The sequence below is a fragment of the Desmodus rotundus genome, chromosome 6, assembly GCF_022682495.2.
Source record: "Desmodus rotundus isolate HL8 chromosome 6, HLdesRot8A.1, whole genome shotgun sequence".
NCBI classification, from domain to species: Eukaryota; Metazoa; Chordata; class Mammalia; order Chiroptera; family Phyllostomidae; genus Desmodus; species Desmodus rotundus.
In genome coordinates this window covers 111,918,776-111,941,206 of record NC_071392.1, presented here as the reverse complement: position 1 = coordinate 111,941,206, position 22,431 = coordinate 111,918,776, and the positions used below count along the sequence as shown (strand labels likewise).

General features: G+C 42.9%; 3 protein-coding genes across 10 annotated transcripts in view; 1 reads left to right on the top strand and 2 right to left on the bottom strand.

The window, feature by feature from the left end:
• Positions 1–467: 467 nt before the first annotated feature.
• NFS1 (NFS1 cysteine desulfurase) lies at positions 468–15,098 on the bottom strand. Its single transcript, XM_024559543.3, has 13 exons — positions 14,965–15,098; positions 14,260–14,369; positions 13,443–13,559; positions 12,782–12,865; positions 8,566–8,718; positions 6,447–6,540; positions 5,753–5,887; positions 3,926–4,083; positions 3,392–3,497; positions 3,230–3,311; positions 2,498–2,581; positions 1,792–1,881; positions 468–1,175 (listed from the first exon to the last, which is right to left on the bottom strand). Exons 1-13 carry the CDS (start codon positions 15,059–15,061, stop codon positions 1,112–1,114), a joined length of 1,374 nt encoding a protein of 457 aa, XP_024415311.2. The 5' UTR covers positions 15,062–15,098; the 3' UTR covers positions 468–1,111.
• On the top strand, positions 15,070–16,613 carry ROMO1 (reactive oxygen species modulator 1). 2 transcript variants are annotated; one of them, XM_045194485.2, is made up of 4 exons: positions 15,070–15,223; positions 15,406–15,536; positions 15,686–15,799; positions 16,425–16,613. In XM_045194485.2, the coding sequence occupies exons 2-4, from the start codon at positions 15,406–15,408 to the stop codon at positions 16,531–16,533; spliced, it is 354 nt and encodes a 117-aa protein (XP_045050420.1). In that variant the 5' UTR covers positions 15,070–15,223; the 3' UTR covers positions 16,534–16,613. The 2 variants fall into 2 exon arrangements, with proteins under 2 accessions (XP_045050420.1, XP_024415312.1); XM_024559544.3 differs by lacking the exon at positions 15,686–15,799 and having other exon boundaries at positions 15,080–15,223.
• A 1,899-nt stretch (positions 16,614–18,512) lies between these two features.
• Positions 18,513–22,431, bottom strand: part of RBM39 (RNA binding motif protein 39) — a 30,734-nt gene continuing 26,815 nt past the window's right edge. For all 7 annotated transcript variants that reach the window (XM_071221763.1, XM_053927144.2, XM_053927145.2 and 4 more), the window contains 4 exons: positions 21,460–21,541; positions 20,101–20,206; positions 19,572–19,650; positions 18,513–19,479 (listed from right to left, as the gene is read on the bottom strand). In XM_071221763.1, the coding sequence (XP_071077864.1) occupies positions 19,379–19,479; positions 19,572–19,650; positions 20,101–20,206; positions 21,460–21,541 (368 nt within the window). In that variant the 3' untranslated portion in view covers positions 18,513–19,378. The remainder of the gene's footprint in view (positions 19,480–19,571; positions 19,651–20,100; positions 20,207–21,459; positions 21,542–22,431) is intronic.

The following is a 22,431-nucleotide window of genomic DNA, read 5'->3' as shown; positions in this document are numbered from 1 at the left end:
GCTTCTCAAATATGCCATGCTTGTCATACCTCAGGCCCTTTGCTTTTGCTGCTGTTTCTCATCCCTCACTCACTCCTAACTCTATCCATGACTGGAAATCACGTTTTTGCTTAACTAACACCTCCTCAAAAAGACTCTCATAGTATCCCCGGCATAGTTTCTCCCCATTATTTCCTTTTACCACTCCGATTCTGTCAAAGCACTCGTTACAACCTATAATAGCCTTATTTGTTTACTCCTTATTTTCTGTCTCTCCACAAGAATGAGGGCGAGGTCCTTTCTGGTCCTGTTTGCCAGTGTCCAGAACAGCATCAGGCTCCTGACAGGCACTCAAATAGGTGATGAAAGAAGAGATATGCAAGCAGATTGAGTCATCTATGGAAATCAAATGTAGTAGTCGTCTGCTCCATAATTCCCAAGCACATATTGAAAATTTCTCCGGGCTTCTCATAAAGTCACAGAGTAAATAGAGGAATGTGAATTTATTTCTTCAATCTGCAAATTAACAAACTTTTAAAAAGAAACAAATTTTTAGAATAATAGGTAGACTCACATAGACATTTCTCACTCCACTAGATCAAACGAAAAGTGTACAAAGACAGAGAGAAGACACACTTTCTAAGATCTGGTCGGTCTACAATATGACGAAGTGGCCTTTGGAGCCACAAAAAGATTAAATCTAGTTGATTACACTTGTTCCTGAAGGAATCAGTCTTGCTATACTCAACAACTCAAATGTCCACGTAGAGCTTTGGGGTCCCTGAAAAGAGCCTTCTTTCAGTTCTGGCTCTTCCCACCAAGGATACAGATACGTCCAGCAGCAATATCGTAACAAATGTCCCTCCTGTTTCAGGGTGAAACATACACTCATATCAGAGCAGAGAAGGACTCCTGAGAAATGGGGAGTATTCCCCACCAAAGAGGCTGAGACCCCAGAAAGATGGTATTCCTGTGTTTCTGTCTTAGAGATGAGCTGATGCTGAAGTCAACTGGGTTGTATCAATTCTGGTTTGAACATGAAACACCCACTGGCTGTAACAAGGTGCTGGGCTGTGCATGGGTTGATGAAGCAGGAGCAGCCAGGCCAGCACATAGTCAGAGGCCCTCCTTTCTAGTGTTGAGTCCACTTGATGCTCTTAAGGTCAATGCCATCCTGCACCATCTCCCAGAGAGGGCTGCCAAAGAGAAGAGGTATTGGATGAGTGATGGCTTAGAGAAGAAGTTGCCAACATTGGGTCCTAGGCCGAGAATCCTATATTAATGGGAGTTTTCCTAAACTTAATCTACAAGTCACTAATTTTGTATTGATATTGCTGTAATGACAACTATTAATACTATCAGTAACAATAATGAAAAACATCTAAATGTATGTACTTCTTTAGTTTATAAAAACATTTTTTCAGCCTTGGCTGGTGTGGCTCAGTGGACTGAGAGCCTGCCTGCGAACAAAAAGGTTGCCGGTTTGATTCCTGGTCAGGGAACATGCTTGGGTTGCAGGCCAGATCCCTAGTAGGGGGTGTGCAAGAGGCAACCACACATTGATGTTTCTTTCCCTCTCTTTCTCCCTCCATTCCCCGTTCTAAAAATAAATAAATCCTTTTTTTAAAAAAACCCATTTTTTCATATTCTGAAAACTAGTAGCTGAGGAGATCCAGTTTCTTGCTTTAGACCCCTAAACCCTAAAATCCAAGTAACTTTGGTTTCCTGCTGTGTGAACACAGGAGCGTGAGGACAACAGAGAAGCCAGCACTGCCATTTCTTGCAAAGGGTCTCTGGTACAACAGTGCAGACCTCATCTCTCGAAGACGCTTCACATGGTGAATGCACTTTTCAGCTGTGTAGTCCACTTCCTCCTCTGTAGTGAAACGGCCAATGCCAAACCTGAAAAAGGCACAGGAGAAGAGCTCTGCATCAGAGCTCTGGCACGGAGGTAAACTCATTCAGCAAATACTCAGTGAGGCTCTACTCCACAAAGAACATGGAGAGAACATGGCCCTTCCCCTCTAGATATGAGATTCTCAGCATTTCTATGGGTTGTGGAACAGCCACACCAGAATAGCCTGAGACGTTTCCTACTCCTTCAGACCTAGTGAGTCAGAATCTCTGAGTGTGGGACTCATAAGTCTTCATCTTGCACAAACTTCCCAGTGACATTCAATGACATCTGAAAATCACTGCTCTAGAAACTTTCATGAAGAATTAAGAAAGAATAAGGAGCTCTGGCTGGTGTAGGTCAGTGGATTGAGTGCGGACCTGCAAACTAAAGGGTTGCTGGTTTGATTTCCAGTCAAGGCACATACCTGGGTTGCGGGCCAGGCCCCCAGTAGGGGGCATGTGAGAGGCAACCACACACTGATGTTTCTTTCCCTCTCGCCCTTCCTTCCCCTTTGTCTAAACATAAATAAATTCTTTAAAAAAAAAATAAGGAAAACTAGATTGAGGAACACTATAACAGGAGGTGAAATATACAAAAGAGGATGCAGCTCAACTGACTGACCTGATAGAAGAGTGAGCTAAATCCTCATCAGCGCCAATTGCTCGAAGAACATATGAGGGCTCCAGGGATGCAGAGGTGCAGGCACTGAGGAGAAAGACACAGAGCCTTGCTCAGCTCATCATCAACATCTGCTTTTAGCCCCGAACCCCAGTCTTGCTCCCACCCCTCAGGTCCCTGAAGTTGTACCTTGGAGACAAAAGAGATATTCTCATCTGTTGGAGCTAAAGGGCCTGATGCTACCTGCACCTTCTGGGATATGAATCTGGCCCATATGAAGGATAAATGCCTTCAGCAATGACCCTGCCAAAGCATGACACCGCATGGGCTGGTGTGACAACAAGAGGCAGCAGAACATGTGCTCACTTCCCTGACTGAATACACCATATTGTACCAGCCTAAAGGACAGCTAAACCTGTGGTGGCCTTTGAAGCATACTTCAATTCTAGAAGGCCTGCCACAGCACTGCTAATATAGTATTAGAACAGATACATGCAACTTCTGGGTCAATGAAAGGCACAAAATTCTACCCCAGGAAGCCCTCCTAGAGTGGCAAACTTCAGCCTGTGCCCAGCTAGCTAAAAAAAACCAGACATTTACAAAATGACCTTTACTCTTAACCAACAGCTCCTGTGCCTGTCATCTCTACAGTAGGAAGCTTAATAGTTTGTTATAACACTGAGAAGCCAGGCTAATCAGTCCTGCCACAGTCCCTGTCTATCTGGTCCAACTTACCTCCCCGAAGATAAGGCAACATCCTTGAGCGCCATCAGCAGACTCTCCCCTTCCACATAGGCGAAGGAGAGGTTGATACAGCCTGGAAGAAAGAACCACTATGAGAGGAGTCTCAGAGTCTCAGGCTCTTCCAGAATAGGAATGGAAAGGGCTTGTTCATACCTGGGTAATGGTGCTCAGGGTCCCCATTCATCACCACATCTGGAAGGCTCTTCATTATCTTCTGTGTCAGCTGCTCTGCTAACTTTGAAATTCGCTTGTGGTCATACTGAGGAACAAGCAAGAGAGAACTAAGCACAGTGACCATCGACAGCACAGCACAGAAACACACAGGATGAGGAGCCCTTCTTCTCCTGTGCCTGAAGTGACCCTGCATCAGACCCACCTATCGTCCTGTGTTACTCATGGAGAACGCTATCCCCAGCACTGAGCTCAGAACCTGATATGCAAAGGTGCTCAATAACTGGACACATGGTTCTAACAAACCCAAAATAAATAAGCTGGTAACTACTGAAAGGGCCTGGAGTTTGGAGTCCATAACATCTCTCCAGAAGAAGATGCCAGCAGCACCGGGACGAGGATGGTTTTCTTAAAACTCCTCTTCGGGTAGAGATCTGATTCTGTCATGCCGAGAAGCCTCTAGCAGGAGACCCAGCACAGGGGAAAAGCTGTGAGAGGGAACTGCTCGCTCCATACCTCCATCTCTTGCTGTGCCACTTCACACGCAGCCCCCAGCCCCACCACCAAGGGTGTGGGCACTGTCCCAGACCGCATACCCCGCTCCTGCCCCCCTCCACTCTGCAGGGCCTCTACACGCACACGGGGCCGGCGGCGAATGTAGATGGCACCAACCCCTGGGAAACAAAGTTTGTTACACAAAAGAGAGAAAGAAAAGTGCAGATGAAATAAAATATCACTTTCCAAAGGGGTCAAAATATTCTTTTAACTTTTATGTGAGCTTGAAATTTTTTTAAATAAGAAAAGTTGGGGGGGGGGGGAGAAAAAAACAGCAGTAAAAGCATACACAATACTTATAAAATTATTTAACATCAGGAAGGTAACTACCAGGAGTAAAGGCTCATTTTAAATTTAAAGTAATTCCTTGCCTGGCAGGGTAGCTCAGTTGGCTAGTGTCATCCCATACACCAGAAAGGTTGTGAGTTTGATACTTGGTCAGGGCACATGCAAGAAATAAGCAACAAATGCATAAATAAGTGGGACAACAAATCAATGTTTCTCTCTCTCTTCCCTCCTCCTTCTCTCTCTGTAAAATTAATACATTTAAAAAAAAATTTTAAATAAAAATAAAGTAGCTCCTGCCCTCGCCAGGTGCCTCCATTGGTTGGGGTGTCATCCCATACACCAAAAGGTTGTGGGTTCGATCCCTGGTCAGGGCAGAACCTATATTGTGGGTTCAATCTCCAGTTGGGAGCACACACATATACAGATTTATCTTCAATTAAAGACAATAAAGGCAACACTTTAGTTAAAGATAGAATGGCCGTTGGGCTCTTTAAAATAAGAGCTCACAAAAACACTCTTTGCAACCTCTGGGAACCTTTAGAAGAAGTCATCTTACATGCATCCAGGAGCTATCACACCTTTTCCCACAGGGTGTACACTCAGGTGACACACCCTGTGGACACGAAAAGTGTACTGGCATTATCAACTCCCACAGAACCTCACCCCAGAGACAGAGGAGGAGCTGTTTGTTTTTTATGGCTACTTCCATAAAATAGCGGGCAACAGTATCTTCACAAAGTTGGGGTGAAGAGGCAGAATTCATTAGAAAACATTCCTAGGTCAAGACTACATGGAATAGAGAAGTATTCTTGACTAACAGGAAGACACAGACCACTAAGTCCGGGAACAAACACTGAGAGATGCACAACCCACACAACCTTCCTCTAGGCTAAAGCAAGACCTGGGGGAATGAAGGACTCAAAGCATATTGCTCTGCAAAGAGGGGAGACAAGGTAGCTGGACTTAAGCCCTGTTCCTCAACCAAAGGCATGCCTACATGCTTTCTAGCTTTCTAAAGAGAACAGGGGAGAATGGTGTGCTACACTGCAACTAGGATGATCTACAAATAGGCGAGTGTTCTTGGCTATTGCTAAATGACACTTGCAGAGTGCTCCCCCTCTTGGCAGCACCCCTTCATGTCTTTCCCAACCCCTCTTCTTCCCCCAAAGCCCGTTACCTTTGCCTTTGCCTTTCCCTCTCCTAAGCATTGTCCAAGGGCCTTTTTTTTTTTTTTTTTTTTTTGCATCTGTAACTTGTTTCTCAAGTCTATGCAGCCCAGCTGGCTCACTTCTACTACTTCTGTAACTTTCTAAGTTAAGTTTCTCTTATAATTTGAAAAATATATATAAAAATAAGTAAATAAATGACACTTGCATTCTGCAAGGCACTCTGAATTTACAACTTCTGAGAGCAATGGCAGTCCCCAGTGAGTTCAAGGAACACCTGTGAAGGGGTTTACTGGGAAGTGCAGAGCAGAGAAACTCGAGGAGGGGCTGGTACCTTTTGGACCATAGATTTTGTGGCCACTGATGCTCATGAGATCAATTTTCATGTCGTTGACATCAACTGGGATTTTTCCGACAGCCTGGGCTGCATCGGTATGGAAATAGACCTTTCTGGAACTGCAAATCTGCCCTGAGGAAACAACAGAGGGGAAGAACCATAGCACAATGTCGGGAAGTCACCTGGCAGTGGTCCCGCAATGTACCACGAGTTCTAGGGCAAAAGTGCATCAGGCATTAGCCTCTAGCCATAGAAATCATTCCCTCTCCCTCCCTCTCTCGCTCTCTCTCTCTCCAACACCGATCTTTCAATATATCAGATTAACTTTCATATTCTTTTTGATTTTAAAAGAGGCAGAGAGTAACAGGTAGATTTGCTAATGTGACTAAGAGGTTACAGGGCGAGTCTGGCTCTCAGTGAGCATCATAAAGAGATAAAAGTGAAAAAGGTCAAAGAGGAACAGAGGTTATTTTGTTTGTCTGGTTTTTATTTACTGCACCAACTGAAGAAAAATGAAAAGAACATAAAACGTACTAGACCTGGATTCAAATACTGGCTATGCCATTCACAAGGTCTCTTTCCCCAGATTTTCTCACTGCACTCTATAAAGTGTTACAGATGCCGGCCCACTCCCCTCCTCAGATGAATCCCAGTGGTGGGCAAGCATCAGGGGAGTATCCAGGATACTCACCTATTTCTACAATGGGCTGCTTCACTCCAATCTCATTGTTCACAGCCATGATTGAGACCAGGCTGGTATCGGGCTGGATGGCAGCTTCTAGGTCCTAAGAATATCAGGAGTAAGGAGACTATATACAGTACCACCAAGTAGTCCTCCCCAACTTAGAACACAGGCAAGCTTAGTCTTGGAAAGGAGCCTTTTGCTACACACCTGTCAGAATGGTTTAAATAAGAATAGTGACAATACAAAAATGCTGGCAAGGATGCAAAGAAACTCGATCACTCATACACTATTCACGGGAACGTAAAATGGTACAGCCACACTGAAAAACACTTTGGCAATTTTAATTCTTTATAAAACTTGTGAACAAAAAGGGGTGCTGTGATAAATCAATGACCAAAAGTGACTTCACATGGTGATCTGGTCGAAAATTCGTAACCGGACCCTGGCCGGGTCGCTCAGTTGCTTAGAGTATCATCCTGTGGCATGTCCGATCTCCATTCAGGGCACGTACAGGAGGCAACCAATGAATGCACAGATAAGTGGAACAACAAATTGATGCTTCTCTCTCTTCCCTGTTCTCTCTCTAAAAAATCAATTTAAAAAAATTGCTTTAAATCAGGGACCTGAGGAAACAAAATGGATTACTGGGTACCTATTTGTAAAAGAAGAAAATCCTAACTGAACTGGTGTGGTCCCTGTTCACACCCAAGGCCTGTAACGTCTTTAGTAAAGGGTTTATCTCTGCCTTAAGCAAACCCTGTCCATTGTTCTTGGCCATCTAGGTTAACACACCTTTGAAAAAACAGAGTAAACCTCTTTTCCATGCCCCTCAGAGGTGTAACCACCCTCAAAGGAGCACGTATCTTGTTAATTATCCTGTAAACCAATCCTAGAGATTTCCTCACCTTGTAGTCTTCTACCTTCAGGTCATTGTCCTCATGTTTCCACCTTAATGCCGAATGTACATGACAGGGTCCTGTCTACAAACTGTATCTTAGGATTTATCTGGGGATGCTAGTATCTAAAACCTGGTGGACTAGATGCTTGGACTCACTAGCTGAAATGGACACATAAGGATATGGGGCAAAAAGGGAAACATTCTTCTAAAAAAACTACCCTTCCTCTTTAAAGCAACGAGAGACATCAGTGTAAGGGAGGAAGAGGCCAGAGCTTTGCCATGGTGTGAGCCCCTGGCACCCTACATACATGGCCAGTGGCTCCCACACAAACAAGGAAGCACCAATAAAGCTGAGAAATACATCCTCAGAGAAAAGGAAGATGGTAGCACAGATGAAAGGGGAATATTGACAGGATAAAGTCTGCATTATTTGCTACTGTGGCGCCATTTGCTGAGCAGGCCCGTGCCCTTGTTAAACATGACTGCCATTTTACTCTTCTGAGCTATGTCCCCAGGACTTGAAATTACTGTAAAGCAAGAACAGAACATGACTAATGGCCCTACCTCCCTCCCCCAGAGCCGTAGGCAAAAGATAACATTGGAGCAAACTGCAGCTTATTCAAACCAATGGAACCTTCCCTGTGTTACACTGCTCCAAAGAGCCCAGAGGCCACACAACAGCAACAGCCCCCCCATCCTGTATAATCCAGTAAAAGCTCAAAGCCCCCACCCCTCAGTGCTGGTATATCTCTCCACACCATGCCCCTCTCCTCTCTTAGATAGTGGGCAAAAACTTTACTCTCTGCCAGGGGCGTCCAACCTGCGGTCTGAGGGTCATACACAGCCCAAGACAGCTATGAATGCAGCCCAACACAAAATCATAAATTTACTTAAAACCTTTTTTTACTCAACAGTTTTTGTTTGTGTTTTTGTATTTAATGTATGGCCCAAGAGAGCTCTTCTTCTTCCAGTGTGGCCCAGAGACACCAAAAGGTTGGATTCCCCTGCCTATGCTCTCTTCCCTTTGTGAAGTCGTTCACAGCCCAGGTCACTGACCACCCCACCAAATATACACTCAGGTTCTCTGCAAGGCCTACATCTCTAAGCCCCACCCGCATCATTAGCTCTAGTCCTTCCTTCGAGCTAGAGCTGAGGCAGAAAAGGGAAGTTTATAGCCTGAAGCCATGTTCCTCCAAATTTTCCCCTCCAGTCAGGAGCCACTCCTACCTTCAGGTCAATGATCCCACTTTTCTTCACTGGGAGGTAGGTGACCTGAAAGCCCTCAGCTTCCAGTGAACGGCAAGAGTCCAGGACACATTTGTGTTCTGTCTGTGTGGTGATCAAGTGCTTTTTCCGTGACCTATAAAACCTGGCCACCCCCTATAAATTGGTGGTGGTGGAAGGAAGGAGAATATATTCAGAGAGACAGAGATGACTTTAACCCCATTTGTAAAGGGAGAGTGGGGAAGGGTGGTGCAAGGGTAAAGCCAGTCCCATTGCTACTGTGACACTGTTCGCCTCACAGACCTGTGACCTTGTTAAACATGACTGCCATTTTATTCTTCTGAGCTTACATCCCCAAGACTGGAAATTACTGAAAAGCAAGAACAGAACTCACCACTCCCTACAGCCAGAGGAGGAAGAAAACATTGGAACAAACTGCAGCCTCCTGTTATAATGCCCCAACTGCCCAGGGACCACAAGACAGCAACCCCCCAGCCTTTTTTTAATCCAATTACAATCCAATAAAAGCTCAAAGCCCTAACCCCTCGAGGCCAGAGTATCTCTCCACACCATGCCCCTCTTCTTTCTTGGAGAGTGAGTAAGAACTTTATCCTCCACACTTTCTTCTCTTTGTGAATTCTTTCACAGCCTGGGTCACCGACCACCCTAACACATGGTATGCTCCAACATCAATTCCCTGACACCAACTGGGTGTCCTACAAATCAATTTAATCCTGATGATGGCACCCAGAGTTCATGCAAATCTCAAAGGTTAAGGTGCTCAGTCCCAGGAGACTGCCCCCACTTCAAATGCGAGCCACTAGTCCTGTGTGTCATAAGCCCCACCCATACTTCTGCTCAGCTGGCTCCAAATTCAGGGCTTCCCACAGCCCTCTGAAGTTCACTAATTCACTAGAATGGCTCACAGACTCACTAAAAGTGCTGCGCTTATGATTAGGGTTTTATTATAAAAGAACACAACTCAGGAACATCTAAATGGAAGAGATGCATAGGGTGAGGTCTGGAGTGGGGAGGGGCGCAGGGCTTCTGTGCTTTCTCCTTGTGGAATCTGGGCACGCCACCTTCTCAGCACACCCATGAGTTCACCAACCTGGAAGCTCCTCCAAGCCTCGCAGTCCAGAGTTTTTATGGGGGTTTCATTATGTGGGCATGATGATTAAATCTCTGGCCACAGGACTGAACTCAATCTCTAGCCCCACTATTCTCCTCAGAGGAGAGTAGAGCTAGAAGTTTCAATCCTCTAATCATATTCTTGATCATTCTGGAGTGACCAGCCTGTCCCTTGAAACTAAGGGCCCATTGCCTTGGCTGGGTAGCTCAGTTGTTTAGAGCACTATTCCCAATACCCCAAGGTTGTGGGTTCGATCCCCTGTCAGGAACATACAAGAATCAACCAGTAAGTCCTGGCTGGTGTGTGGCTCAGTGGAATGAGTACTGGACTGCAAAGCAAGAGGGTCGCTGGTTCGATCCCCAGTCAGGGCACATGCCTGGGTTGCAGGTCTGGTCCCCAGTGAGGGGCGCATGGGAGGCAACCACACATTGATGTTTCTCTCCCTCTCTTTCTCCCTCCTTCCCCTCTCTCTAAAAATAAATAAATACAATAAAAATAAATAAATAAATAAATAAGAATCAACCAAGGAATGCAATAAATGAGCGGAACAGCAAATTGATATCTTTCCCTCTATGCTCCCCCATTCGCTCTCTTTCTAAAATCAATTAAAAAAATAAAAAATAACAAGAAAGACACTAAGGGCCCACCATGAATCACCTCATTACCATAAACCCAGATATGGTCCAAAGGGGCTTGTTTTGAATAAGAAATGACAATCTTATCATTCAGGAAACTCCAAAGGTTTTTGAAGCTCTGTACCAGGAACAGAGAAAAAGACCAAATATATTCACAGGTGGAAAATAGGGAACACGCCTATCCTTTCTCCCCAAGCAAAAGCCTCTCTCTTTTATTTCTATTTAAATAGCAAAGCATGCAAATATGGTGATACTGATACCCAAGGCTGGCAGTGTAGAAGTGAAACTCATACACTTACTGCTTACGGCAGTATTTATGCTATAACTCTTCAGAGAATTATGTAGAAAGATGTCTTAAAAGCTGTATTCACATTCTTTAACTGTGATTCCTCTTTTGGGAGTTTACCTTAGGGAAATATTGCAAAAGATAGATGAAGCTATAGAGACAAAATATGCTTTAGTAGTATTTACAATCCTCAAGACAAATGGAAAGGTTAAACACATCCAACAAGAGAATAATAAAATAAATACTAAGTTGGAAAACATAGCTCCATAGTCAAGAATATAGTTATATTAAAAATAATATAGGAGCTACTATAAAGGACACAAGGACAAAATCAAGGGTGGGGGTAGAGGTGGGGGAGGGAGGTGGGACTGGCTGGGGTGGAGTGGAGGGATGGGGAGAAAATGCAGACAATTGTAACTGAATAAAAATAAATAAATAAATTTTAAAAAATAATGGAGTTGGAAATGGAAGAACATAGGACATGTTATTAATAGCTACAGAAGAGTTAATATGACACGCTACAATTTGAGAAAATGTTAAAAGCAAGTCTGTATATATGTAGAGATTTTTTTCTGGAGCAACACTAAACAGAACTAGTTTAGAATTAACAGAATTAACTTCTCAGAACAGGACTTGGGGTAAGAATAGGGGAGAAAGACTTACACTTTCTGTGAAACTTGTCTATGGAATTAAAAAAATCTTACCACAAATGCATGAATTATTTTCTAAAAATTAAAAAAAGAAAGAAAACGTGAAACCCCATTCCTCCAGAGTTTATAATAGAACACTACTTTAAAAGCAGAATATAAAACCAATTCGGCTAAATTTAAACAACATAAAAACTGTATGTTCTTAAAGACAAGGAATATAATGAGGAAAACAGTTAAAAGTTCCCCTTCTCCTATCCCAGTTACTCACAGTGTAGAATGCTCTAATAGCAGATATATATTTACTCTCCCTGTCCAGGAGACTACGGGGAACGCCGTCACAACGGTTCTTGGCAATACTTAATCTAGGTTTGGGAGCTGTGGAACCTTTCAAAACAAACATTTTCAAACTTTGGAAACCATCCTCATTTCTTGGAAGGACCTGGCTCTGCGATCTCTGCAGTCCAAAGAAAGGACGATTTCCTGCTAACAGGATCTGGTAGAATGCTGGTGATTCTGGAGCCTGTCCCAGGCCTCCTATGCTGAGGACAGGTCCCCCCCACCCCCCAAAAAAATACTGGAAGCAAAATTGAGAGACAACAGTAAGAGGGGGTGAAGCTAAAGTGGAACTAACAATATAGCCCACAATTTATCAGAACCAGGGCTCAATACAAGTGATCCTCATAACCAGGCTCAATCAAAGGTGGTTATGTTCCAGAAAACGTATGACTACTGAGAGTGGAGTTTTACTTTTGTAAGCACTAGATACCTGTATGTCCCAAGGACAGAGTGACTTCTCCCAGAATGGGTGACCAAATGAATGCCACGGAAACCAATGCCTGAAAATGGGGGCATCTAAAGAAACGGGAGGAGCCCTGGCTGGTGTGGCTTGGTGGATTGTGTGCTGGCCTGAGGGCCAAGGGGTTGCTGGTTTGATTCCCAGTCAGGGCACACACCTGGGTTATGGGCCAGTTCCCCAGTTGGGGGCATGCGAGAGACAACTGATCGATGTATCTCTCTCCCACATCGATGATTATCTCCTCTTGCTCCCTCCCTTCCCCCTCTCTAAAAATAAAGAAATAAACTCTTTAAAAAAATACAGAAATGGGAGAAAGCTGTTGCAAACTGATCTGATCAGAAAGAAAAGGGAAGGCTGAGAGGAGGGCAGCTCTGAAATCATATATATAAGGGTGAAGCTGAGAAACATGCCCAATTACAAATGCATTCTGGACTTCACTGTGACTAAATCATTCCATCTCTGAAGTAGCTGCTGTCCCAAAAAATCAAGTGGTTAATGGTCCAAGACCCACTTCCTTTCCTCTCCAACTACCTTACTAAATTCAGTTCAATAGGAGCAAAGGGTTGAAGGAACAAAAAAATCAGAGTCTGTGTTTGTGTCTTCTCTTTACAATAGGGTGGGAGTAGGTAGCTGGGAAATACATGCATAAGCCCAGATGATAGAAGGACACCATCTCCCAAGTCAAGAAACCTGATACGCCCTTCGGTTCCCCTTTCTTACCTTAATTGCTATATTATTGGATTCAGTAGCACCACTAGTGAAAATGATCTCACGAGGATCTGCCCCAATGAGAGATGCTACTTGCTGCAAACCAAGAAACAGAGATAATTAACATCAGTTCCCCAGGAAAATAGTCGGCTATAGGATACAGTTAGGACAGAGCTCTGGATCAAGAAAAGCTCCACTGCATTCTATCAACTGCCCAAGAAGTTCTGCACCTAGCAGGGTCAGGCAAGGATAAATTCAGTTACGTCCCAGATCCCAGGCTCTTTTCCAGCCCAATACATAATAATAATAATAATAATAATGTGTTTTTAGGAAATCATTATTGATTTGGGGGGGATTAATAAACACATCATGGTCAGCATTGTCTCATTTAATTCACCCAAGAACCCTAGGAAGTAGGAACTATTACAATCTTATCTGCAATGTAAGGAAACTTAGGCTTGGAGAAATTAGATAACTTGCCAAAGGTCATTTAGCTAGGAAATATGGGAACTAATCAAATGCCTTCAGAGGGACTCCAAGGCCTCCTCTCTGAATCTCTTTCTGAAAGAGCCCCAGACCATTTCTACCTCCACCCACACTTACCGTGAAGGTAATGCCTCCCACAGGCCACTGAATCTTGCCATCAGTACCTCCTAGACTCATCTGGACTAACCTGGCGAGCACGTTCCATGGCTGCCTCACTCTCCCAGCCATAAGCATGTGTCCGGGAGTGTGGGTTCCCATAGTAGTTGACAAAGTAAGGGATCATGGCATCAAGCACCCGAGGGTCCTGTGCACAACAGAATAGATCAGTCTTCTTCAGCCCATAGTTAACTCAGGTCCCACTCCATTTCCTCAGACCTCCCCCAACACACTCCCAAACCTTCAGACACTGCTTAGATTAGGCTGCAAACATTCTTACAGCCCCTCAGATACGAAACAAACATCAATCTAATATGCTCCCACTCCCAATCTATCTTAAATCAGGCTATTCTACCTTCTCCCAGGGTAATCTACAAACATTGTCTTGTCCTGACAGCTATTTCTGCAGGTGTTTCCATTCCTGCCAGGAAATGTGATCTACAAGGGCCCAGGACATGACAGAGTCCATATATTAGTGAAACCTTGCATTACTATTCAAGTGCTTATCATGTGCCAAGCTGCTAAAGGCTGGTTCATGTCTTCATACATTTACTACTTACCCAAATTCAGTTACTAAGTAGCAGTCCTGCTAATTCCAAACCCATGCTTAACTAGTATTATAGTGCCTGCACTGAAGTGATTTGAACAAGATCAATAGCTTGGAAGTAGCTGAGCCATTTCTAGTGGACTATAACTTAAGCCTCCTAATTCCTTGCTCACAGCTTTTCCCAGCACACACTGATCAATGGCTCTTAGTTCTACAAGGATCCAGCCATTTCTGTACGTTGTCACTTCTACAATATAATTCCTATAAACAGCATTGGGAAGAGCTGCACCTCCATCCTTACCAGAGGAGTTGTAGCTTGCACATCCATATACAGAGGTCGCAGCACTGACTCCACCTCCGGAGCAGTGGCTGTATCTGAGGGAACAGCAAACTGGGGAGCATGGTCTAAAACTGACAAAAAATAGGGAACGGAGGGGCCAAGTGAGAAAGGATGCAACTATGGACACAGTATTCAAGACAGCAGAAGGCAAAAGCCGGATGGAGATAAGTTTAAGGAATGTTGAGGTTGAATCTTAATGAAAAAGAAAACATCAGAGGAGTTGAGCAAACTGTGAAAGAAGGTAAGGGACAGAGACAGGGTTCTTAGAAGGGGATGCTGGCACAATATTCAAATTACATTGTTGGGAGTGGGGATGGGTCTGAAAGGGCAAGGCCATTTAGAAGGAATGTGGAGACAGAGTAGGTAAAATCTCCTTTAAAGGTCACTGGCTAAACGACTAGCATCTCTACAAGTTGGCCAGAATTCTGAAGGCCAAGCCTCAAGGGCTCTGAGGGTTTGCGGGACAGGATCTGAGGAGGTCGCGGCAAAGTCACTAAGGCGGCAAGACTGAGAAAGTTAGAGGGGTGAAGCCAAGGGGAAGGGTCAGAGCGTCTGGGGAGCGGGTAAAAGAGAGAGGCTACAGAATATTTCGGATGCGTCAAAGCGCAGAGGAGTTAAGTCCGCTCCTTCTGGGAGGGCGGCAGCGACAGGGACACGGGGGCGTACCGCGCAGGCGCAGACCCCGAGTGGGCGCCTCGGGCCCCGGGCCCGGAACTGGGGGCACCGCCGCAGCCACCCGCCTCCAAGCCGTTCGCAGCAGCATCGTCCCGAAGGCACAGCCCCTATCCCCAAGCGGTTGCAGTCTTTAGCTGCGGACTCCCGGAAGTACTGTCCAGCGCCCCGGAAGCATTCCTCGGGCCACGAGTGCGCTCCGCCTGGCGTTCCGTGTGAGACGTAGATCTGAGCTACCGAGGCCGCGAGCGAGGTGAGGTGGGCGATCGGGGATCCGAAGGCTAAAAGGGTGATGGAGTTGGATTCCTCTCTGATTTTCCTTCCCGAACTTCCTCGAACCCTTGTGCACTCTCCCCACCCTCGTTTCCTCCGGTCCCCGCCCGGCTTTCGGGATGGCGGCCAGGCCTGCATTTTTCTGATCTTCGAATCCCGCAGATGCCGGTGGCCGTGGGTCCCTATGGACAGTCCCAGCCAAGTTGCTTCGACCGCGTGAAGATGGGCTTTGTGATGGGTTGCGCCGTGGGCATGGCGGCCGGGGCGCTCTTCGGCACCTTTTCGTGTCTCAGGTGAGGGGTGAGGGTGGTGACCTCTGGGCGGGATTACCGGACCTCCCGCCCCATTCCTGCAGCCCGAATAGAGCCTTAACTCGTTCCAATCTCCTCGCTGTCCTCTGAGCGAGACTGATTTCCTAACCACTCTAAGTCTGGAAGGACAGGTTGGAATCCTCGGTGCTTGAGAGTACGAGCTCTGACTCAACCTCCCCTGTGGCGCCCACTCGTTCTGTAACCTTAGGCAAGCTGAGCCTGCGTTTCCTCACGTACAGAATGAGGTCAGTAACACCTACCTCATAGAGCTGTAAGGACCGAATCAGAGCACATTTAGCACAGAATCTGGCACATATTAAGTGCTCAGCAAATGGTTTTTACTGCTATTATTTCCAATTGCAAGTCGCGAAAGATACTTGTTGAGCAGTTTTACTGTACTGTGAACAGGATGGTAGAAATGAAGCAGATAAACCCTACACCCTACATGTCCTTTGTACATGTAGTAGACTATTCCCATTTTTCCAGATTGTACATTACCATTTACTGAGAACTTACTGTGTCAATCACTGTGCTAAATGCTGTGGTGCTATCACAACAATTGTGTTGTTTCATATTTTATACTTGACAGCCTATATAATGAATCCAAGCCCTTCAAACACTAGGGAACACTAAGGGTCATACACATATACTCTAGAAGTAAAACCACAGGAATATGGTTTCCGTGTATTTGACACTGCATTTGCTGACTCCCAGAAACTAAAGGCTGTCTCAGATCCCAGATGGAGGGGGATGTCCTGCCAGACTTCCGGAAAGCTCTATTCATCACTAAAAACACTCCGGAAAAGGGCAGTTAGCTCTGTACAGTATTTTTGTTTCCATTGGCCCCATCTCGGTTTCCTCCTTTCTCAGGATTGGAATGCGGGGTCGGGAGCTGATGGGCGGCATCGGGAAAACCATGATGCAGAGTGGCGGCACCTTTGGCACATTCATGGCTATCGGGATGGGCATCCGATGCTAATCAAGGCAATCGTTGCCCACTTCCACCCCCGTCCCATCAGTCCCAACCCATGTACTATAATAAAAAGACTTTTAGTCGTCTTGGTGTGGAGGCAGTTTTCTTCTTCATTCTTAGCCTATTATTGGTTAAAGATTTTGACCAAGATCTTGGTTAGAGATTTTGTAAGGCAGGCTGTTAGTCCTTTTCACTAGACTTGAATCTGATAAATTGTTAGAAAAATTTTCCACACCTGGAACCTTCCAGATTCTAATAAACCCACATTTTCCATCCTTTTAACATTGATAAACGATACTATTATCACTATTTTAAAGGTGAAAAACTGAAGCTACAAGTATATTCCACTTCCTCCAGGTCACAATGCATAAGTTCATACAAAAATTTGGCCAGAGCTGCTGGCTCGATCAGAAAAAATGAATTATCCACCGTGCAACAAAACCACACCACCACTTTTGTAGCTTCTCAACTAAATCAATTCCAGATGATTTTAGAAATGAGAAAGGGAAATATGAATTGGTTGCCTTTCCCACAGGCCCCAACCCAGGCATGTGCCCTGACCTGGAATCAAAACCTGCTACTTTATGCTTTGCACGAGGTGCTTGAGTTCACACCCATCTAGGCCATTCCAGATGATTCTGTAGAAACTGATTCCCGCCTCCCAACAAAGCTCTAATTGACTTGATAGGTAGGGTCTTAGTAATGAGTCAAATGCCCTTCACCAACTCAGGCCAGAGACCTTCACGGATTTTGTTACAAACTGCATTACCCACTGTTATCAAAATTCTAAGAAAACTTTAACATTTTAAGGAACTTTAATGAAATGTTTGGGGGACACAGGACACTCAAATGCAGCAGCACCTGCATCCAGGGACACTTCCAGAATAGCAACAGTAGCTACAGATTTCCCAAGTCTCATCAATTACTTACCAGAAGGATTTCACTCAGAATGGCAATTTTAACTACTTTTGTTTCCCTTCCTCTTTTCCCCTCTAAAAATAAAAACCTCAAAATTTTATTCTGTAGTAGTGAGCTACATTGCCACCTTGTATCATACCAATGGCACTCTGGCCAGGTGGCTCATTGATTGGATCGTTTTCCCAGTACACCAAAAGGTTGCCAGGTCTATCCCTATTCGGGGTAAGTGGAGTGGGAGGCAACCAATTGATGTTTCTGTCTCTCCCTTACTCTCTAAACTCAGTGTACATATGGATACCTTTGCTGCCCCTGGAAAGGATGGCAGAACTTGACAAAATCAGGACTTAAGAAAAAATTTATGGATAATCTCGAAAGAAAAAAATCGATAGTGTAAGTCAGCCCAAGAAACACTGCTGCCCAGTGTTCAAAAAGTAGTTAATTTCAATCATATTTCTTCAGGTCAAATAACTGAATCAATTAAAGCAAGCAATTTTATTCATCAAGAATTGATAGAAAATTGTGATGCCTCCGTATATATAACACTTGTGTCTCAATGCCAGATCAATTCCACAGAAAAAGAAATGGGTAAGGAAGTCATTATGAGCAACAAAATGCCCAGTCCAAGGTTCAACTTAGACAAATTTAAGCAGATAGTGAAGGATTACTACCCAAGTTAAAGCTCAAAATCCCATAATAAAGTAACAAATGCAATCAAATCAATTTGGGAAATCACTTTGAACTTACACCATTTTTTGTTCAGTATTTAAATAGTAAAGCATATTTTCAAAGATGCCCCCCAAAAACCACAGGACACTTAAGGCCTAAATGACTTTGTTTTTTGTAAATCCCTGTTTTAATACATTACCCTAAATAAATAAGCAAAGTGACAAGATGTAGTAACACATAGGAATATGTACAGAGACAACTCTAGGGCATGACTTTATCCAGACTCTGCTAAGAACTTTCCCGAAGAGGCAAATACTGAATAACTACAAAAAGTCAAAAAAAAAAAAGCAGCTATTTTCATGTTTCTATTTAAAACATTTCAAAAATGAAGATTTCTTGTGGCCTTTTTAAGAGAATTTTATTTGAGTGGTTCTTACAAAGATTGTTGCAATATGAAAGTCATTTGTTTGATAGAAATATCAAGCTGTCTTGTCAAACACACTGAAGTAACCCAAAAATATATTTCAGAGCTCACAGAGCTTAAAAAGAGCAAAGATTATATGCAACCAGACAAAACCTATTTCTGCATTTCCTATTTCTTGCTCAGACTGCTTTGCCTTACCAGACTGTCACTAAACATCTTGAGGAAATGCAGGGATCATTTTGTTTGGAACCTTAGACACACCAGAACACATATTTACAAAGAAACTTTTACAGATACATTAATTGAAAAGATACCATTCAAAAAATGGAATTTGGAAACCTTTTCTTGCCAATTGATCAGAATGTGAGATGTTAATCAAACAGCCCTTAAGCTGTCTTGAGTTTCCGTACACTATGTATTTCAGAAACCTCTGCTAAACCATTAGCTAATATTAACATTAGCAAAAATGTGAAATGTAACTGCTGTGTAAAAAGTTAGGCTTCTGAAATGAAACATTAAAAACATCATATCCCTGTCTGCCTTTTTACATTAAGCACATTTGTTCCCCTAGAGCTATTCCTATAGATCTTTAATGTAATTTTCTACATGTACATTTAAAAGGCAGAACAAGAGAACAACAGCTTTGTATACAGTGGGATTTGCTAATTAGGGAGAACGAGCACACTGAATTCCTGTTAACATTTTTATTTTTTCAAGGTAACAGGAATTGTATACAAATGACAGTAGACCCTTGCCTCTTTATTTTTATCTAAATAAAAGATAACTCAAGATGAATTCTCAAGAAAGAAAAAGAGCTATGTACATAAGGGACTATATCTTCCTTCATCGTCTACTTGGAACCAGTAGTTGTGTTGCTGTCATAGAATCAGGAAATAGGTTGTGATAAGTTGGAAGAGGTACATATGCTGCTGTTATCATTTTACCTGTTGGAAAAAAAAAAAGATAGTTAGTTTAACATCTTCAATTCCATTCATTAGAGCCTTAATTATATTCTTCTAGAAAAGATCCAACTCACCAGCAAACCACCTGCCATGCAATGCATTGACAGCAGCAATGGCTGCAGCAATTGATGGGCACTTCACATACACATTGCCCTAAAATACACACAAAAAAGGTTAAGGGCACTGCCATAAACAGCAAGAATTTCAATAGATTTATTCAACTTGCCTATAGGAAACTTACTGCTCTATAGTAATTGTTGTACTAGCTAATACGTAGTGCTCCTAGAACTTCACTGAAAAATGTTTTTGTTCTCCCATAGATCTCCTGTACTTTTTTCTATTATTTGAAAGCTGCCAAAGAATGAAATAAGATGCCAGGATTTCATGGCAAGATCTCAACACTAAGCAGCAACGTTATTTATGTAATTCTCTATTGTTTTAAAGTGTCTTTATCTTGGAGGGTGTACATCTAGTCAGTATATTGAAGTTTCCTTTAAGAAAAAACACTCTAAGGACAAACAATGATCATAGTATGACCTAAGTATCTGAAGCTAAGGCAAAGAGCAGCAACATATTTGTGCTTATTAAAAAGATCACGATTACCTGAGCTGAATTTTTGTCAACATAAATATGAATAACTCCTCCATGTTTATTACATTCTTCAATCACATCATCCTTAATCTCTGTATCCCATCCAACTTCTTCTTCCCTGTAAAAAAGTATTCAGCTTTATTAGACACTGTTCAAACGTGTGCAAAGTTACATACATTTTCATTTTTATAAAAAAATTGATGTTAGTGCCCTGGCTGCTGTGGCTTGGCTGGATGAGTATCACCCTGCAAAAGCAAAAGCTTGCCAGTTCAATTCCAAGTCAGGGCACATATGCCTGGGTTGGGAGTTCAATCCCTGGTCAGGGAGCCTGTGAGAAGCAACCATTTGACACTTCTCTCCCTTTGTGCCTCCCTTCTCCTCTCTTTAAAAAGAATTATCTTTAAAAATTCAAAATAAACATTGTAAATAAATATAAAACATTGTTTCTAACGAAGCTTATACGTTTTTAACACTATCATTTAGTTTACTGACATTTTCCCAATGATACCTTTACCTACAGTTTATCTCCCTATCATAGACAAACCTAATAGCTTCCAAGGCTCTTTATACAGTAAACTATGAACTAATATAAATGCAAACAGCATATTATAGCTATAGTTATTGTATGTTTTCTGAAATATAATGGATGACTTATCAAAGGGGGGTGGGGGAATCCTTACATTTTTATTGGATTATTAACATGACTCAAAAAACCAACAAGATGTAGACTGATTAATAAATGGCATTCTAATCACTGGGTAGGAAGTAGAAAACAAATATTCCTAAATTGACAGCAAGCAGTAATAAAAAGAAAATTTGAAGATACTTGTCTGCTATTAGACTGAAAGAAGCTTAAAATTTCAAAGCCTAGAAATGAAAAAGTAAACTGATCAAAATACATACTGATACAAACCTTACAGAAAACTACTTAGATATATGAATGGAAAATGTAACATCTGTATAAGCTTTCAACTGAATTCCAATCTTACAAACATATCCAAAGAAATTAATCAGCAAAGGCCCTGGCTGGTGTGGCTCAGTGGATTGAGCACTGGCCTGCAAACCGAAAGGTCACTGGTTGATTCCCAATCAGGGCATGTGCCTGGGTAGCGGGCCAGGCCCCCAGTCTGGGGGTGGGCAAGAGGCAACTGATCGATGTATCTCCCCCCACCAAAATAAATAAATAAAATCATTTAAAAAACTTAAAAAAAAATCAGCAATGTGCATAAAAATTGTGCTACATGGATCATAACTGTTACATTATTTGAACTATAAAATATACAAAAACATTTTAAGTGTTAATTCAGAAAAGTTAAATATTAAAGGTTTTACAGCGTACCCTTTTGAACCTGACCGAAGTACATTACTTACGTTTGAGGGTTAAACATGTTAGAGAGTTGAAAACACTGTGTTGCAAGAGGTTGAACAGAGGCAGCTGCAGCTAAAGCTGAAGCTACAAAAAAACAAAATAAGGGAAATTAGTTTCATAGAAAATGTATCAGAATAAAATTAAACCAAAACCCCCCACCAAATCCAGAGTATGAAAGTAGCATATAGTCAAGCCAGCCACTTCACTAATGTATTTAATAATGACCTCAAAGTATGTAAGAGTACCCCATTTTAGCTGCTGGAAAACTGAGGCAACATTTGAAGTGGCTGATCTTAAGAAAATAAAAATTCAATTATACAAATATCAATACAAATCAATCCAGAAAAGCAAAGTATAAAACTGAACTCTGACTTTGTATGACTACTAGAGTTTTATACCCTGAGAAACAGGGAATAATAAAAATACAATCTTAAAATGCCAAATACGGCCATGGCCAGGTAGCTCAGTTGGTTACAGTGTTGTCCTGGTAAGCCAAGGTTGCTGATTCAATCTCCAGTCAGGAGGCACATACAAGAAGCAACCAATCAATGCATAAATAAGTGAAACAACAAATCAATGTTTTCTCTTTCTTTTCGTTAAAGATGGTTTTATTTATTTTTAGAGATAAGGGAAGGGAGAGAGAAAGAGGGAGAGAATCATATGCTAGAGAAACATCTATTAGTTGCCTCATGCACACCCCCAACTGGGGACCTGGCCCCACAACCCATGGATGTGCCCTGACCAGGAATCTAACTTAGAGATAGAAACCTTTTTTTTGCCCAGCCCACTGAGCCACACTAGTCAGGGCAAAGTTTTCTTTCTCTCTCTCCCCTTGTTTCTTTCTCTCTCTAAAACTCAATCCATTAGTAAAATGCCACATAGATCTATACACTTTTGTACTTCTTAGATTTCTACCCATGAATATAGTAACATAAAAAAAATACATAAACAGGGATATGGGGGGACATTTGTAA

Excerpts from the sequence above, each read along its gene's own strand:
- NFS1 (XM_024559543.3), bottom strand. The coding sequence starts at position 15,061 with ATGCTGCTGCGAACGGCTTGGAGGCGGGTGGCTGCGGCGGTGCCCCCA. Across the intron at positions 6,541-8,565 it reads GTGGGATCATTGACCTGAAG|GACCTAGAAGCTGCCATCCA; the intron begins GTAGGAGTGGCT and ends TGATATTCTTAG. Across the intron at positions 3,498-3,925 it reads TGGCACAGCAAGAGATGGAG|TATGACCACAAGCGAATTTC; the intron begins GTATGGAGCGAG and ends CTTGTTCCTCAG.
- ROMO1 (XM_045194485.2), top strand. The coding sequence starts at position 15,406 with ATGCCGGTGGCCGTGGGTCCCTATGGACAGTCCCAGCCAAGTTGCTTC. Across the intron at positions 15,537-15,685 it reads GGCACCTTTTCGTGTCTCAG|GTTGGAATCCTCGGTGCTTG; the intron begins GTGAGGGGTGAG and ends CTGGAAGGACAG. Across the intron at positions 15,800-16,424 it reads TTCCTCACGTACAGAATGAG|GATTGGAATGCGGGGTCGGG; the intron begins GTCAGTAACACC and ends CTCCTTTCTCAG.